General features: G+C 46.8%; 1 protein-coding gene across 2 annotated transcripts in view; it reads left to right on the top strand.

Moving 5' to 3' along the window:
• FHDC1 (FH2 domain containing 1) overlaps positions 1–14925 on the top strand; it is a 41044-nt gene extending 26119 nt beyond the window's left edge. For both annotated transcript variants that reach the window (XM_023227747.3, XM_031935311.1), the window contains exons 7-12: positions 556–626; positions 772–879; positions 2622–2692; positions 5744–5861; positions 10110–10274; positions 12398–14925. In XM_023227747.3, the coding sequence (XP_023083515.1) occupies positions 556–626; positions 772–879; positions 2622–2692; positions 5744–5861; positions 10110–10274; positions 12398–14464 (2600 nt within the window). In that variant the 3' untranslated portion in view covers positions 14465–14925. The remainder of the gene's footprint in view (positions 1–555; positions 627–771; positions 880–2621; positions 2693–5743; positions 5862–10109; positions 10275–12397) is intronic.
• The last annotated feature ends 284 nt before the right edge of the window (positions 14926–15209 follow it).

The raw sequence follows: 15209 nt of genomic DNA, 5'->3' as shown, positions 1-15209 counted from the left end.
TGGCTTTGAATAAAATGAAAAGATTCCCTGGATGCCTGGGCCCTCGCGGTTTATGCTCTGCAAGTTATTTACATGTTATTCCAGCTTGTTTATTTTTTTATCTCTTCATAACTCATTGACTAAGCAAAACGTTGCTTGCTGTTTTCATATTCCATAAATGCAGTCTCAAAGAGACTGCGTACTCAAAGAGTAGTGGATATACAAGGAAAAATTAAATAACTGCTGAGAGGGAAGTTAACTCCTATATCACGGGATACTGCTTTGCATTTGGCTTTTGCATTTCTCACTAATTGAAAATTTTTATTATTGAACTATTTTGTGCTATTTAACTATCATACCTATTTGATTTCCAAGTAAACACTATGACATGGATTGCCGGTAGCAAATGATGTGTTAGGTATCCCATAGAATGTATTGCTTTGTTTGTTCAGTTTTATATACAGTTTAAGGTCACAGCTTGCTTCAGACACACTTGAATTTGGACGTGGTAGTTCTCTTTTGTGCACTTGAAGCTGAAGGCTTCTCTAAGATGCTGTGATGTGTTCTTTTTGATAGAACTGATGTCATGTGAAGAGCTACATTCTATATTACACTTGGTGCTCCAGGCTGGGAATATCATGAATGCAGTAAGTAAAATCCAAAACGATTGTAATGTTATGTTTTCAAGCTTATTTATCTATCTAAAGGTTTTGGTCTGTGTGTGTGTGTGTATATATATATGTATATAAAATATATATACATAATTTTTTCTTTTTGATTTGTCTTCTTTAGGGAGGGTATGCCGGCAATGCAGTAGGATTTAAACTGTCTTCTTTGCTCAAATTGGCAGACACAAAAGCAAACAAACCTGGGATGAATCTCCTGCACTTTGTTGCACAGGTATGTGGAAATGATTAGGACTTAGAGAACGCATATGAATACCCCTTGGAGGCAGTGAAATTTTTCCCAGGCATAAGATGGCGTCAAGCAGGGTCAGGAAAGGACATGGCAAGTTCCAAGACAGTTCTGTTCGCAGAAGCACCATTAGCAGATTCCTGAGTTGTACTGCACCCAGGGCTATAGGATGAAGGCAAATGGGACAGTGAAGCACAGAGGCTGGTGAAGCCAGCTATGAAGGATCTAAGTGTCAAAGGTGGGGAATTTGGATTTCATGCTTTAGCAGTGGGTAACCAACAGGAGTTTGTGCATAGTGTAATAGACTGGAGCTCTTTTGTTTTTGTTTTTAGGCAAATAAGGCACTATGGAGGCTGGGTTAGAGTAGAGAAAGAACTAGAAATAGGAATATACCTCTGCAGAAGTTGGCTGTAATTGGTGAGCGTTGAGGGAGAGTACTGGTCATAGGGACAGAGAATGGAGAGGTTGGAGGATTGAAATATTTCTGATATGGAATTGACTAGATTTGTGACCAGTTATGTGTAGAAAGATCACCTCTGTCTTTCTCTGTGAACCATGCATTTGAGTGCCATGCTGCTAGCACAGGGTTTGGGATCTGACTCTCTCCATTGCTTTTTTTTTTTTTTTTGACTGGGTCTCTATAACACCAAAAGAGTGAGGTACAAAGTGGAAAATCAAGGACAGTTATCTCTGTTTTGAAATGATCTCAACTAATCGAACTGATTTTCTTTTCCTCCATTGAATCACTCAGTTGTTTTGACATCAGTGCCATAGTCGTAGCTTTAACCTGGGGAGGAAGCCATGGTGCTGTCTTGTTTTGAATGTGAGCTTCAGAACAGGACAAGACTGGGAGATTTTGACTGTCCTTTGCTAGCTGTACTTCCTCAGGAAAGTTGCTTAAACCTGAAGACCCTCAATTTCTTCATCTAATGGTGAGAGTAGTGGTAACTTACCCCAAAACTAGGTAATTGAGAGTGCTGAAGGAGCTGACTCCATAAAGTGCTTATCTCAATGTTTGGCCTATGGTGAGCTCTCCATAAATAACCATACACACTATTATTACTATATTCTTCAGAAGAAAAAGGGCCATGTTTAACTTGGGACTTGATTGAAAGGTTAATTTTCAGGCATCAAAAGAAGAAAATGTGTTCCTTGCCCAGCATGCGTTATGGATAGTATTCGGGCAAAGCTCTCTTGAATACAAGTGTCCAGGCCCTCTGGGTGATTTGGTCTCTGTCCATGTGGGGAGGCCTCCTGGGTCAGTCATTGCTTCCTTCCTACCTGCTTTCCTCTCACCTTCTGAACAGGTGAAGAATCCAAACACTGCCATGGCTCCTGTACCTTCCGATTAAACTCTGTTTGCAAACTGGTTTAACAGCTGAAGGTATCTCGTTCATTGAAAGGCATGCTCACAGGTCTGGGTGGTATTTAAGCAGGATATGTTGGATTCTTTCAGAAACAAGGGGCCCTGCTAAGCTGCAGCCAAATGCTCATTAATTGTATTTTGTGTCAAGATCAGTTGCTTTGGCAAGTTGAATGTATCTTGAGAGTAGGAGAGTTCTAGCGAATCTTACTAAGAGTATCAGAGTTCATGTCTCAGTGAAATGCTTTGAATGTGTCAAGTTTAAAAACAGCAGCAGTGATTTTAAGATTCCTTTAAGCCCTAAGAAAATTATTTCCTTCCAGCTTTATCAATACAGTGAGAGAAAATTCTGCTTTTGTTCCAGGAAGCCCAAAAGAAAGATACCATTCTTCTAAACTTCTCAGAAAAACTGGATCACGTTCAGAAGACTGCTAGGTGAGCAAGTGAATTGTGAGAATTCAAGATTCTTTACCTTTTTATGAAAACCGATAAATAGTTAAATCTTTTAGATTCCAGTTTGAATTCTAAAAGGTTTTGTTTCATTGAACTTTCAGACTGTCCTTCATTTGCTTAACACAGATGTGTGTGCACCTTTGGAATTTGGGGGTTTTGAAAAATCTTTGTTTGTAAACTAAAGAAACTATTTCAGTCTATTCTAATGAATATCATCAGTATTAAAAATATGGATTAAGAATTTCAAATCCCTCCACACCCAAGAGACAGAGCTTAAACAACACCGCCTATTTCCTTGGGAGTTGGTATATATCAATCAACCTTTCATGGCCACATTTCACTGTTTCCTTGTAGAATCTAACATGGTACATTTATTTTCCTTTGCATTAAAAGAGTTTGGAACCGTACCAAGAACTGTGAAACGATTTTACTTTAAATTAGTCACTCACAGAGAAAGGCACATACAGAGAAAGTATCTGCCAAACATAAGGCTCTAATTACATCACTCTAATTTGCTTCTGATCCTAATATAGATATGTAACTTAATGTGGCTAGACTCTGTGTGTATATACTATTTTGACTTTTGTATATGTGTTTTTAAATTTATATTATATCCACGCATCCCACGGTAAATGTTCAATAACCAGCTGTTGGAGAAAAAAGTCCTGATTTGTAGCATTTGCTGATTTCTGTGTTGTAAATACTGTCACCATGGCTGATGTCAAGCTGCTGTCATATGTTACTGAATACAAATTCAGAAGAGACACCCGCAGTTGGTTCTCATGAGCGGGTTCAGCCACCGCTTCATGTGTCAACCCAGTTCCTAGCATATACTTATTATTTGAGTGAGTGTATCCAGCTATGACATCTGTGAACCATATGCATATAAATAAATGAACCATAGTTCACAGCCCTGCCACTGGTCTGTACCTCAAAGTTACTGATTCTATGACCATCTAACCACAGATTACATATCTTTCCCAAAATGGGATTATCAGTTCAAAGGTGTAAACAGTTCAAAATTCATGTTTATAGATCTCTAGATTATTCTCCAAAAAGAGTGGACATCTTATAAGATAGGAACTTTTCTGGTTCTGAATTACTGAAAGAAATTTATGTGGGAACATTTTTACTCTAATTAGTATAAAAATATTCCTAAGAGATATATAGATAGAAATTAGCATTACATTTTTGAAATGGCATTTCTGGTCAGAGCTGGATTGGAGCTAGATATTGTCTTAGAAAAATCCTATTCAGCAAGCTTGTTTATTTGAAATGGAAGGTGAAATACACTTGTGAAGTACAAACAGGTCTCAGATATGTGCCGGCGACCAGTGAAGGTGGAAAACTTTGTTGCACGAAGAAAAATTTGAATTGCCAGTGGAAGCATGAATGCGTCCTAATTTATGAATTTCACATGCGTTTTAGGTTTCGCCTACTCAATTTTCTGGGTAACAGAACCATCATTCACATTCTGCCTATCTTTTGTTTTTTTGAGACAGAGCCTCGCTGTGTTACCCAGCCTGGAGTGTAGTGTTGCAATCTTGGCTCACTGCAGTCTCCGCCTCCCAGGTTCAAGTGATTCTCCTGCCACAGCCTCCCAAGTAGCTGGGACTGCAGGCACCTGCCACCATGCCCAGCTAATTTTTTTGTTTTTAGTAGAGACGGGGTTTCGCCATGTTGGCTAGGCTAGTCTTGAACTCCTGACCTTAGGTGATCTGCTCCCCCCACCCTCCCAAAGTGCTGGGATTACAGGCCTGAGCTACTGTGCCAGGCCCACATTCTGCCTATCTTGATTTGATGTATATAACAAAAGCATTGCAATCAATCCAACCGTTAATTTGCAGAATTAGTGCTGGCTATGGTGGCTCATGCCTGTGATCCCAGCATTTTGGGAGGCCAAGGCAGGAAGATTGCTTGAGACTGGTAGTTTGAGACCAGGCTGGGCAACATAGTAAGACCCTGTCTCTACAAAAAATTTAAAATTAGCTGGGTGTGGTGGTGCACACCTGCGATCCCAATTACTTGAAGGACTGTGGTGAGAGAATCACCTGAACCCAGAGGTCTCACTGGGCTCACTGCAGCCATGATCTTGCCACTGCACTTCAGCTTGGGCAACAGAGTGAGGCTGTCTCTTTAAAAAATAATAATAATAATAAAAATCAGCTGGGCCTGGTGGCTCACACATGTAATCCTAGCACTTTGGGAGGCCGAGGCGGGCAGATCACTTGAGCTCAGGTGTTTTAAAACAGCCTGGCCAACATGGTGAAACCCCATCTCTACTAAAAATACAAAAATTAAGCTGGGCATGATGGCACACACCTATAATCCCAGCTACTCTGGAGGCTGAGGCATGAGAACTGCTTGAACCCAGGAGGCAGAGGTTGCAGTGAGCCAAAATCAGGCCACTGCAATCCAGCCTGAGTGACAAAGGAAGACTGTCTCAAAAAAAAAAAAAAAAAAAAAAAAGTTGCACATTTGTTAGCTATGTTTTAGTTCTCTGTAAAATATGGAAAGCTTGCTGTGGCCACCTGTGGTGAACAACATGGAATCTGCTGTTCTCTCACGTTACCTTTAGTGTTAGAATTATCAACATATATTGCCTTGCTTCTTGTGGGTTAGAGTTTCATATTTGTGTTTAGTGGCCCATGGAGAGCATATGAATCCCAGAATCCTGCTGGCATTTAGTTTGTAATGCTTATTGCATAAAGGTGTTCAGAGCTAGTTCATGAAAAGGTATGCAGGTCCCATGGTTTTGATGATCTCACCGTCAAGAGCACAGTTACAGCCTGTTCTCTTTCAACCAGTATATGTCTTTAGAAACAAATCACCTCTTAAAGCAGGAGGAAACGCAAAAAATCTACATACAGGGGTAGGTATTTAGATCATCATAATATCATAGATCATAAATATCATCACAGTAGCTCTCCCCTTCTGTTTCCAAGGTTGAACAACAGTTAGTCTTATTTCATATACCTACATGACACATGGCTTCCTTGTTCCAACTGCGCACTCTCCCCTTTCTTCTTTTAGATTATCCCTGGAGAACACAGAGGCAGAACTGCACTTGTTGTTTGTCAGGACAAAATCACTAAAAGAAAACATCCAGCGGGATGGTGAACTTTGTCAGCAGATGGAAGATTTTCTTCAGGTTTGTAGGTGACTCAAGTCAGTCCCTCTAATCTCATCTCCCAGCTGCACCCCAGGGCTGGTTAAATTTGCATGGGTGTATTTGTGGAAGCAGCAGTTCCCATTCATATTTTTTTCTCCAAGTTAGTAAAAGGAAGTTGGTATTTCCATGCCCATTCTTTGCAGAGAATGTTAAATGTGATCTAAGCCTGATACATATATTTTTTGTTTTTTTGTTTGTTTGACTGTTTTGTTTGTTTGTTTGTTTGGAGATGGAGTCTTGTTCTATCGCCCAGGCTGGAGTATAATGGTGCGATCTTGGCTCACTGCAACCTCGCCTCCCTGATTCAAGCAATTCTTCTGCCTCAGGCTCCCGAGTAGCTGGGACTACAGTCGTGCACCACCACACCTGGCTAATTTTTGTATTTTTTCAGTAGAGACGGGGTTTCACCATGTTGGCCAAGCTGCTCTCAAACTCCTGACCTCAGGTGATCCGCCCTCACTGGGACTCCCAAAGTGCTGGGATTACAGGCGTGAGCCACTGCACCCAGCCTGAGCCTGATGTATTTGTTTAGGGACAGTGCTTCTGCGAGGCTCCTATTGTTCACTGCTCAGTTTGCACGATTGCAGTTTACTGTGGTGAACTGGTGTCAGCCCATAGAGTTGCACTTGGGCTATACCTAGCAACTCAGGTTTTGTTTCTAAACCAATTAAACTTTTGGATAACAGAACAAAGTTCCACAGAAATCGAGACGCCTTAGAACTTGGGCTGTCATTTCTTCACTTGTTTACATTAAAGAAACAAGCTGCGTTTTGGCATGTTTTATAATGAGAGCAGCAGAACACATGAGCACTGTGCCCGTCAACACCAGGAGTATACAGGGCCCACAGGGTGTGTCAGGAGCTGCTCCAAATAACATCAACAAAAAACAGCAGAGTGGACATGTTTGTGACAGCTCACTGTGACTCACTAATCACATAGTCTGACATACTTCTTTTATCTTCCTTATTAAAAAAAAAAAGAGGCACCATCTCATGCTTTTAGTCTTCAGCAAAAGGCTGTGCGATCTGAAATGTTGTTAGTGTTTTGAGACCTGTGAGGTGGAATCGTGTGGCAGGACTGCCTGGGCACTGGGGGGGAACAGTATGCTCCTGAGGTTGTGCCAGCTGAAGCCTTCGCTTCTTAATTCAGCTCTTTCAAAATATTATGACCTTCGGCAGATGCTTGATTTTGTTTGGCTGTGCTGTGAGTTTATTTTTATTATTAAACGTGCTCTGTATTTTCCTTCGAGTAAAACCAAATTAATTTTCTTGTTACAAACACCACCACCACAAAAATACTGAACAGTAAACATATGCATTAAACAAATCCAGAAATTCAAGAATAAGGACCATTGCACATAAAGATTAAAATTCTGGATGTTTCATTCCTCCAAGTTCTCATGTTAACTATTACCATCTCATAGTCAATATTCACACAGGGAAGCTTAGAATGAAGAACAGCTCTGACTTAGCCTTACCTCTGGACTGCTTTTCATAGTCAGTCTTGTTTTAACTCTTTACACTTCTTTCTGGCAGTCATTTTTTTCTTTTTTTCTTTTTTTGAGACAGAGTCTCGCCCTGTCACCCAGGCTGGGTGCAGTGGTGTGATCTCAGCTCGCTGCAAGCTCCGCCTCCTGGGGTAAAGTGATTCTCCTCCCTCAGCCTCCTGAGTAGCTGGGACTACAGGCGCGTGTCACCACACCAGGCTAATTTTTCGTATTTTTAGTAGTGATGGGGTTTCCCCGTGTTAGCCAGGATGGTCTTGATGTCCTGACCTCGTGATCTGCCTGCCTTCCAAAGTGCTGGGATTATAGGCATAAGCCACCACGCCCAGCCAGTTTCTCATTTCTATCTCTATAAGTAAAACGTTTCATACAGCTATGTACTCTTCTTTCTTAAATTCAACTTCCTTTTGAATAGGTGAGATAAAATTCTTCAAGGTAGGTCAGGGCCAGGCCACACAGGTCTCTGAACACCAGTCTGAATGCTGGACTAAACTCTATGCTGTTAAGAGGCGGGGAGCTCTTCAAGGATTCAAGCAGAAAAATAAGAAGAACACATTTTTGCAGATCTGCAGCATTTTCACCCTTGGGGTAAGAAACACTGAGCAAACTTGTTTGAAACTTTGGTTTGTAGCAGGCAAGTTAGAGATGTAAGGTTGAATTGGACACTACAGCTGCTAACCTGTTGTCATTCTTGCTTTGCCAGTGTAGCTTTGAACTTTTCCATTTCTGGTCCTAATCATGTAGAACTCCTGGCCAATAACTTCAAGTGTGGTCACTGTTCAGATCCACATTCAGAATGTTTCATTTTCTCAAGTCCAAAGGGTGACTTCAGTGTGTTTAAGTTTTTCCTTCCTGGTATTTTGTCAATCCCCACAGGATCCAGAGATGAAACATATGAGGTGGAGCTGAGCTCCCATGTAGATTCTTGTCAAGAGGCCTATTTTTCTGTAGTTGAGCTGTCCTTGGCTGGAATCCATCTTTCCCCCGTGGAAGAATGACAGGCAAAGATTTATCCTTTCATTAATACCATTCCTCCATAAAGAAAAATACAGCACGAATGCACACACTGCCTTGGGCTGCTGACTCAGATGGTTACTTTCTCTGGTATTTGGTTTCCTACATAGTTTTGGTTTCCTACTACCTCTTGAGTGTGTTTGGTTTAAGAGAAGGGCTTTTAAGGGGGAAAGTGGGTTGGAGTGGGTAGGAGGCGGCATCTTCACAGAATTTCCCTGTAGGTTCCGTAGCTCTCCACGCAGGTTCAAACAGCAGTTCCACCCCTCCAAAGTGGGCAACTTTAGCTTTACCATTTCCCAGCCCATCCCTGCTTCACTCAAAAAATGTTTTCAAATATAACCTTTTTTAGAAACATGATACATGTGAGTTCATAGAGTAACATACTTCATACATTCCTTCTTCATCTAACCATTATTTCCCGGTAAACAAGGAAGCAACAGAGGCTAGGTGCAGTGGCTTACCCCTGTAATCCCAGCACTTAGAGAGGCTGAGGCAGTAGGATGGCTTGAGGCTTTCCTGGGAAACATAGGGAAACCCTGTCTCTACAAAATATTTAAATATTAGCTGGGTGTGGTGGTACGTAGCTATAGTCCCAGCTGCTCAGGAGGCCGAGGTGGGAGGATTGCTTGAGCCCAGGAGGTCGAGGCTGCAGTGAGCCATGATCACACCATTGTACTCCAGTCTGGGTAGTGGAGTGAGACCCTGTCTCAACATAAGACTTCAGTGTGATTCCAAATGTTCATTCTGCGTGGGCTGTGGCTGCCATGGAGTCCTTTTTCTCTGCACCATACTGCTTCCTCATGCAGCTCCCCATGTTGTCACTGAACTGCCATCGGGGAAGTGTGTGTGACCCTTGGACATGGCAGATTCCATGCTGAAGGCCTTGGAACTCATTGGAGGAAACCAGGCTTCCTTCCCATCCCTGTGTTGAGGCAGTACCAGATTGCATAGGGGCCTCAGAGACTTATTTGTCCTAGAAGAATTCGGAGAAAATGAAGAAGCGAAGAGGGTGGATTTGTAAAGGACAGTAATGCCTAGCCCTCGGGACCCCTCAGCATCTCCTGGGGTGGTGCTTTCAGAAAATATTACTGTTGGATCCACCCTAAACTGGTGAAATTGAACGTGAGGGATGCAGGCATGGCCTGTTGCCAAGCTTCCCAGCTGACTTGGATCAGCAGCCCCAGTTAGGCATGAGGGCTTTGGTCCTGTGGGGGTGACCCTGACCCTCACAGAGCTCAGTTGGGATTAAGTTTAGACACCCTCTCAGTGGGGCAAAATTGATAATGCATCAGTACAGCGAGTAGTTTCAGAGACCCTAAAGTAAACTCTTGACCCGTGTAAGACTCAATTTTAAGAGGAGGAGGAACAGATGAAAAATGGATCTTCCTTGGTGAAACCAACACTATACCCGTGTAATTTTTTTCAGTGACATTAAAAGTGAACATTTTGTTAGTGACGTTCTGCAGGTTAAAGCTCTTCAATCTATCTTGTTGCTTAGTCTAGGTCTCACACGGGAGTTCACCTTGCTTTCCCCGAAGTTTGGTCTGAGTTGAATTATTTTCCTTTTGGCTCTGATTGCATTGGCCTTGCAATAAACCTTCCTTTTCCAAGACCCCAGAGCGTGTCTTCTCTGGGCACCCGATGCAGTGCCTGGCGCCGCATCAGCTGACCACGTTTACCTCAGTGTGTGTTCGTGTGTTTTTCTGCAGTTTGCCGTAGAAAAGCTGAGGGAACTGGAATGCTGGAAACAGGAGCTCCAGGACGAGGCCCACACCCTTATAGATTTTTTCTGTGAAGACAAAAAAACCATGAAACTGGATGAATGCTTTCAGATATTTAGAGATTTCTGTACCAGATTCAACAAAGCAGTTAAGGTATGGCTGGCGGCATCTGTGTCTCGGGGCTGCTTGGATTTTTATTTTCCTTCTCGACCTAGTCCTGCTCACCACAGAAAGGCACTTTGCATCTCTACAGTTTCAGGAACATCTGACCTAGGTGGCATTGCCAGGCTCTCGGCTGGGATTGCTGGAAAGTGGCTCTGCCATCCCAGCCCCAAGGGCTTGCATAGCATCAGGGGTGGCATCTGACTGCCTCTGCTGCTTTGGTGCGCAGGCTGCCTGACACTCACATTAATGCCTTGAGAGCATTTTGTTAGTAAAGTTCCTCCATGATGGCAGTCATTCCATTTAAAAGTCTCTTGATGATCCTGAGTGTCTTCCTCACCCACTCCCAGAAGAGAATGTCCCCTTTCAGGGAGACTTCTGTTGTGGTGGGATGATGGGACGGCCCTCCCTTTCCCCTCTTCCAAGCTCCGCTGCCGTCACTGTGGGATTGGCACCAGGGCAACCATGTTGTCCTCCCCAGAGCGGTCTTCCAGATTCCCACATAACCACACAGCCTGCTGCTGCACTGAGCAAAACAGCTACATTTCTTGCCCTTCAACCACCAATTCCAGTCATCTCTGGGTTTTATGTAGAAGCTAGAAAACTCTCTGGGTTGCTTGGCTTTCAAGTAAAACTTTAATCCGTCCATTGAAAGCATACCGGCCACTCACATCCCTTCATTTCGGGTGGTGATGAGGAAGCAAAGCTTGTGAGTCATCTCTCCCCTCCAGTTGGAATGCAACCTTGTCCACAGCTGAATTTCTTTGAGGGATTGGTCAGATTTCTTTCAAGCCCAGAATTGCTTTGTGTTCTCAACCCCTCCTTTCTCTATCCAGTTAAGAGAAGGAGGCTCAGCCTGTGGCCACGTTTGTGCTCCTCTGGCCAAGAAGTGAGCTCAGCTGTGGGAGGCAGTGGTGGGTGTCAAGGCCAAGTTGGCTCTTAATGAGGCCCTCACTCCCAGGAATTCCGTAGGCCTGTGAAGCCACCTGTGTGATGTTCTCAGCCCCACTGTCCTAAGAGCCAGACACCGGCCCTACCACCACCACAGGCAACCTTGAAAGAAGACCCGAGAGACTTGGGGATGAGATGGGAGGCTGAGGCTAGAGCTGCAGGAGGAGCCAAGAGTCCCCAGCTAGAGCCCCACAGAAACAGAAACTTGGAAGGGAAAGGCCATCGTTGGAGGAAATTGATTGTCAAGTAAAACTGCTAACGATAACACATTTGGGCTGTGAGATCCACATATTTCCATGACACAAATCTATTTCAAGTGCACGGCCAGGTGGTACAGTGTGCTTTGGTATGTGAGCTTGCTCTGGTGCAGTTTCGATGGGAAGGGCTGGGTACTCTGGAGCAGGGTGAAGGGTTGAAGGATTCGTAAAGCACACCTGCACCTCTTCCTCTTCTCTGATTGTGGGAACAGGCTAGGACGTGAGAGACAGAGCCATGTGCTGCAGGCTGCAGCTGGCAGAGCCACCATGCCATGTGTGGTGTTGCTTTACCAAAGAGCAGTCAGGGAACAGAGCTGAACAGAGCATCTCTTAATGTCATGGCTATACATTAAAACATCCAAATCATTGTTAAGTAGAATGTGCTACACATGAATGTGTGTAGGACAGATCCATGCTGCACAGACGTACAATTTGAGGCTCACTCTTTAAACACCCACAGTATTTTTCTCTCAGCTATTGCCTATATAGCCCTTTCCTGGAAGTCCTCTCTGTCTTACACTGTTCAGAAACAGAGTTGGCTTTCCTGGGAGTTGAGGTCGTGTGCATATGTGGAATGGCAGCCTCCACTGGGCAGTGCCTTGGCTGGAAAGCTGGAAGTTGGACCCAAGGACCGGATAAAAACTGTAGACAAATTGTTGGGCCAGGTCTACGGCATTCACCCTCTCTGGTCAGATCCCTGGTAGCTTTGCAGAGCCTCACCCTCTCTCCACAGACACACACACACACACACGTGCACGCACACACACACAGCCTCTTTCTCAGTGTAAGACGTGACCCAGAGCACCCCTCCATGCCTGTATCTTTCTTTGGCTCTTAGCGTAGCTCTGGAACTGCACATTGGTCCCACATGTCTCATGCATCTTCGGGCTTCTCTCCATCCCTCAGGACAACCACGACCGGGAGGCGCAGGAGCTGAGGCAGCTGCAGAGGCTGAAGGAGCAGGAGCAGAGGCAGCGCTCCTGGGCAACTGGGGAGCTGGGGGCATTTGGCCGGAGTAGCAGTGAGAATGATGTGGAGCTGCTGACCAAGAAGGGTGCAGAGGGTCTTCTCCCTTTCCTGCACCCCAGGCCCATCAGCCCCGCCAGCCCCTCCTACCGGCCCCCAAACACCCGTCGCTCCCGCCTCTCCCTGGGTCCCTCTGCTGACCAGGAGCTGCTGACCTTCTTGGAGAGCTCCACCCGCAGCCCTGAGGAGCCCAACAAGTTCCACAGCCTGCCCCGGAGCAGCCCCAGGCAGGCCAGGCCCCCGGTAGACTGCCTGGAGCCTGAAGAAGTGAGGCACCCGGACTCCAGCTTTGCATACAAACCTCAGGCCTCGGGAGGCCAGGAGGAGGCCCCCAACCCCCCCTCAGCACGAGGGCACCAGCATCCAGCCGCCCAGCCTGAGGACCCTGCCTCTGCCTTTCGCAGAGCTCGGCACCAGGGCGTCAGTGTCCTCCGAAAGAGGTACAGTGAGCCCGTGAGCCTGGGCTTAGCACAGTCCCCTCCTCTCTCGCCATTGGCTCTGGGGATTAAGGAGCACGAACTGGTGACAGGGCTGGCCCAGTTCAACCTCCAGGGTTCCCAGGGCATGGAGGAGACCTCCCAGCTGACTTTGAGTGACTTCAGTCCTATGGAGCCAGGGTCTGTGGGGCATGGGGTCCCGCAGTCCCTCAGTGCCAGCAGCAGCAGCCTGACACCCATGGGCAGAGATGCCCTGGGGAGTCTCAGCCCAGCCCTGGAGGACGGCAAGGCTGCCCACGATGAGCCTGGAAGTGCGGCTTTGGGATCTGTGGGTAGCAGCGACCCTGAGAACAAAGATCCCAGGCCTCTGTTCTGCATCTCGGACACCGACTGCTCGCTGACCCTGGACTGCTCAGAGGGAACTGACTCCAGACCCAGAGGCGGGGACCCGGAGGAAGGCGGGGAAGGGGATGGCTCCATGTCCTCTGGGGTTGGAGAAATGGGGGACAGCCAAGTCTCCTCCAACCCTACATCCAGCCCCCCTGGGGAGGCTCCTGCCCCCGTCTCTGTGGATAGTGAGCCCAGCTGCAAGGGTGGCCTGCCCAGGGACAAACCCACCAAAAGGAAGGATGTTGTAGCACCAAAGAGAGGCTCCTTCAAAGAGGCGTCTCCCGGGGCCTCCAAGCCCGGGAGCGCCCGGCGGAGCCAGGGGGGAATGGCCAAGCCGGTGCGGACCCTGACCACCTCGGAGAGCGAGAGCATGCGCAAGGTCATGCCCATCACCAAGTCCAGCAGAGACGCCGGCTGGAGGCGACCAGAGCTGTCATCCCGGGGGCCCTCCCAGAATCCCCCCAGCAGCACAGATACTGTGTGGTCACGCCAGAACTCCGTGCGGAGGGCCTCGGACACGTCGCCCAGGAGGACCTCCACAGGCGCCGAGGAGCAGAGGCTGCCGCGGGGGAGCAGCGGCTCCAGCAGCAGCCGTCCGGGGAGGGACGTCCCGCTGCAGCCCAGGGGTTCTTTCAAGAAGCCCAGTGCCAAACCACTCAGGAACCTCCCCAGACAGAAGCCTGAGGAAAATAAGACCTGCCGCGCCCACTCCGAGGGCCCCGAGAGTCCCAACGAGCCCAAGACCCCGCCGGTGCCCAGCATCCCCCATGAACTACCCCGTGTCCCCAGCTTTGCCCGGAACACGGTGGCCTCCTCCTCTCGAAGCATGAGAACAGATCTTCCTCCCGCGGCCAAAGCACCCGGCATCACTCGGACAGTGTCACAGCGGCAGCTGAGGGGGAAAGGGGACCCCGAGGATACCACTCCCAAGGACAGCGGCACATTGAGGCGAGCCAGCAGTGCCCGGGTCCCCAAGAAGCGCCCAGAGTCTGCGGAGGGTCCCAGTGCCAACACGGAGGCCCCTCTGCAGTCCAGAGGGGCTGGGGAAAGGGCCTCCCTCCGTCGGAAGGACTCCAGTCGGACCACGCTGGGAAGAATCCTCAATCCGTTATGGAAGTGATGGGTGCCTGTCCTCTCCTGCCTCCTGGGATTCAGACGGTGAAGACTGACTTCTGGGGCGAGGATGGGGAAAGAGGCAGCATGTCTTTGTTACAGATAAAGCAGCCGCTGGTGCCACTGCTAGTGACACTGTCGGGATGGCACAGTCCAGGAGGCCTGTGGACTGCAGCCTGCTGTGCTGAGCCCTGCTGCAGTCCAGCATCCAGATGGACAAAGGTTCACTACTGTGAGGGCCACGCCTCCCCCATGCACCCCACCCTCCCCCAAACCCCGGATCCCGAGAAAGACTTCATAGGAGTGTAAGGTGACATTCTTATGAAACAAGTCAAAAAAGTTTTTTTCTGGCCAGTTTTTATATATCAAAGACTTTCTTTTTAATATAAAAATTAGCTAGGTGCAGTGGCTCATGCCTGTAATCCAGAACTTTGGGAGGCCAAAGTGGGCGGATGGTTTGAGCCTAGGAGTTCGAGACCAGCCTAGGCAACATGGAGAAACCCCGTCTCTATCAGAAACACAAAATTAAGCCAAGTGTGGTGGCACATGCCTGTGGCCCCAGCCACTCTGAACGCTGAGATGGGAAGATCGCTTGAACCAAGGACCCCACCACTACATGCCAGCCTGGGTGACAGAGTGAGACCCTGTCTAAAACGAAACAAAACAAAAACGAAATGTTTTAGTTTTGGTTCCTTTTGCAGAGTGAAATGCTTCCCAAGAAAAAATACATACATATATGTATATATATGTAT

This window comes from Piliocolobus tephrosceles, chromosome 3 (genome assembly GCF_002776525.5).
Source record: "Piliocolobus tephrosceles isolate RC106 chromosome 3, ASM277652v3, whole genome shotgun sequence".
NCBI lineage: Eukaryota > Metazoa > Chordata > Mammalia > Primates > Cercopithecidae > Piliocolobus > Piliocolobus tephrosceles.
The sequence above is the reverse complement of the archived record's forward strand: the minus strand, read 5'-3'. Positions and strand labels throughout refer to the sequence as shown.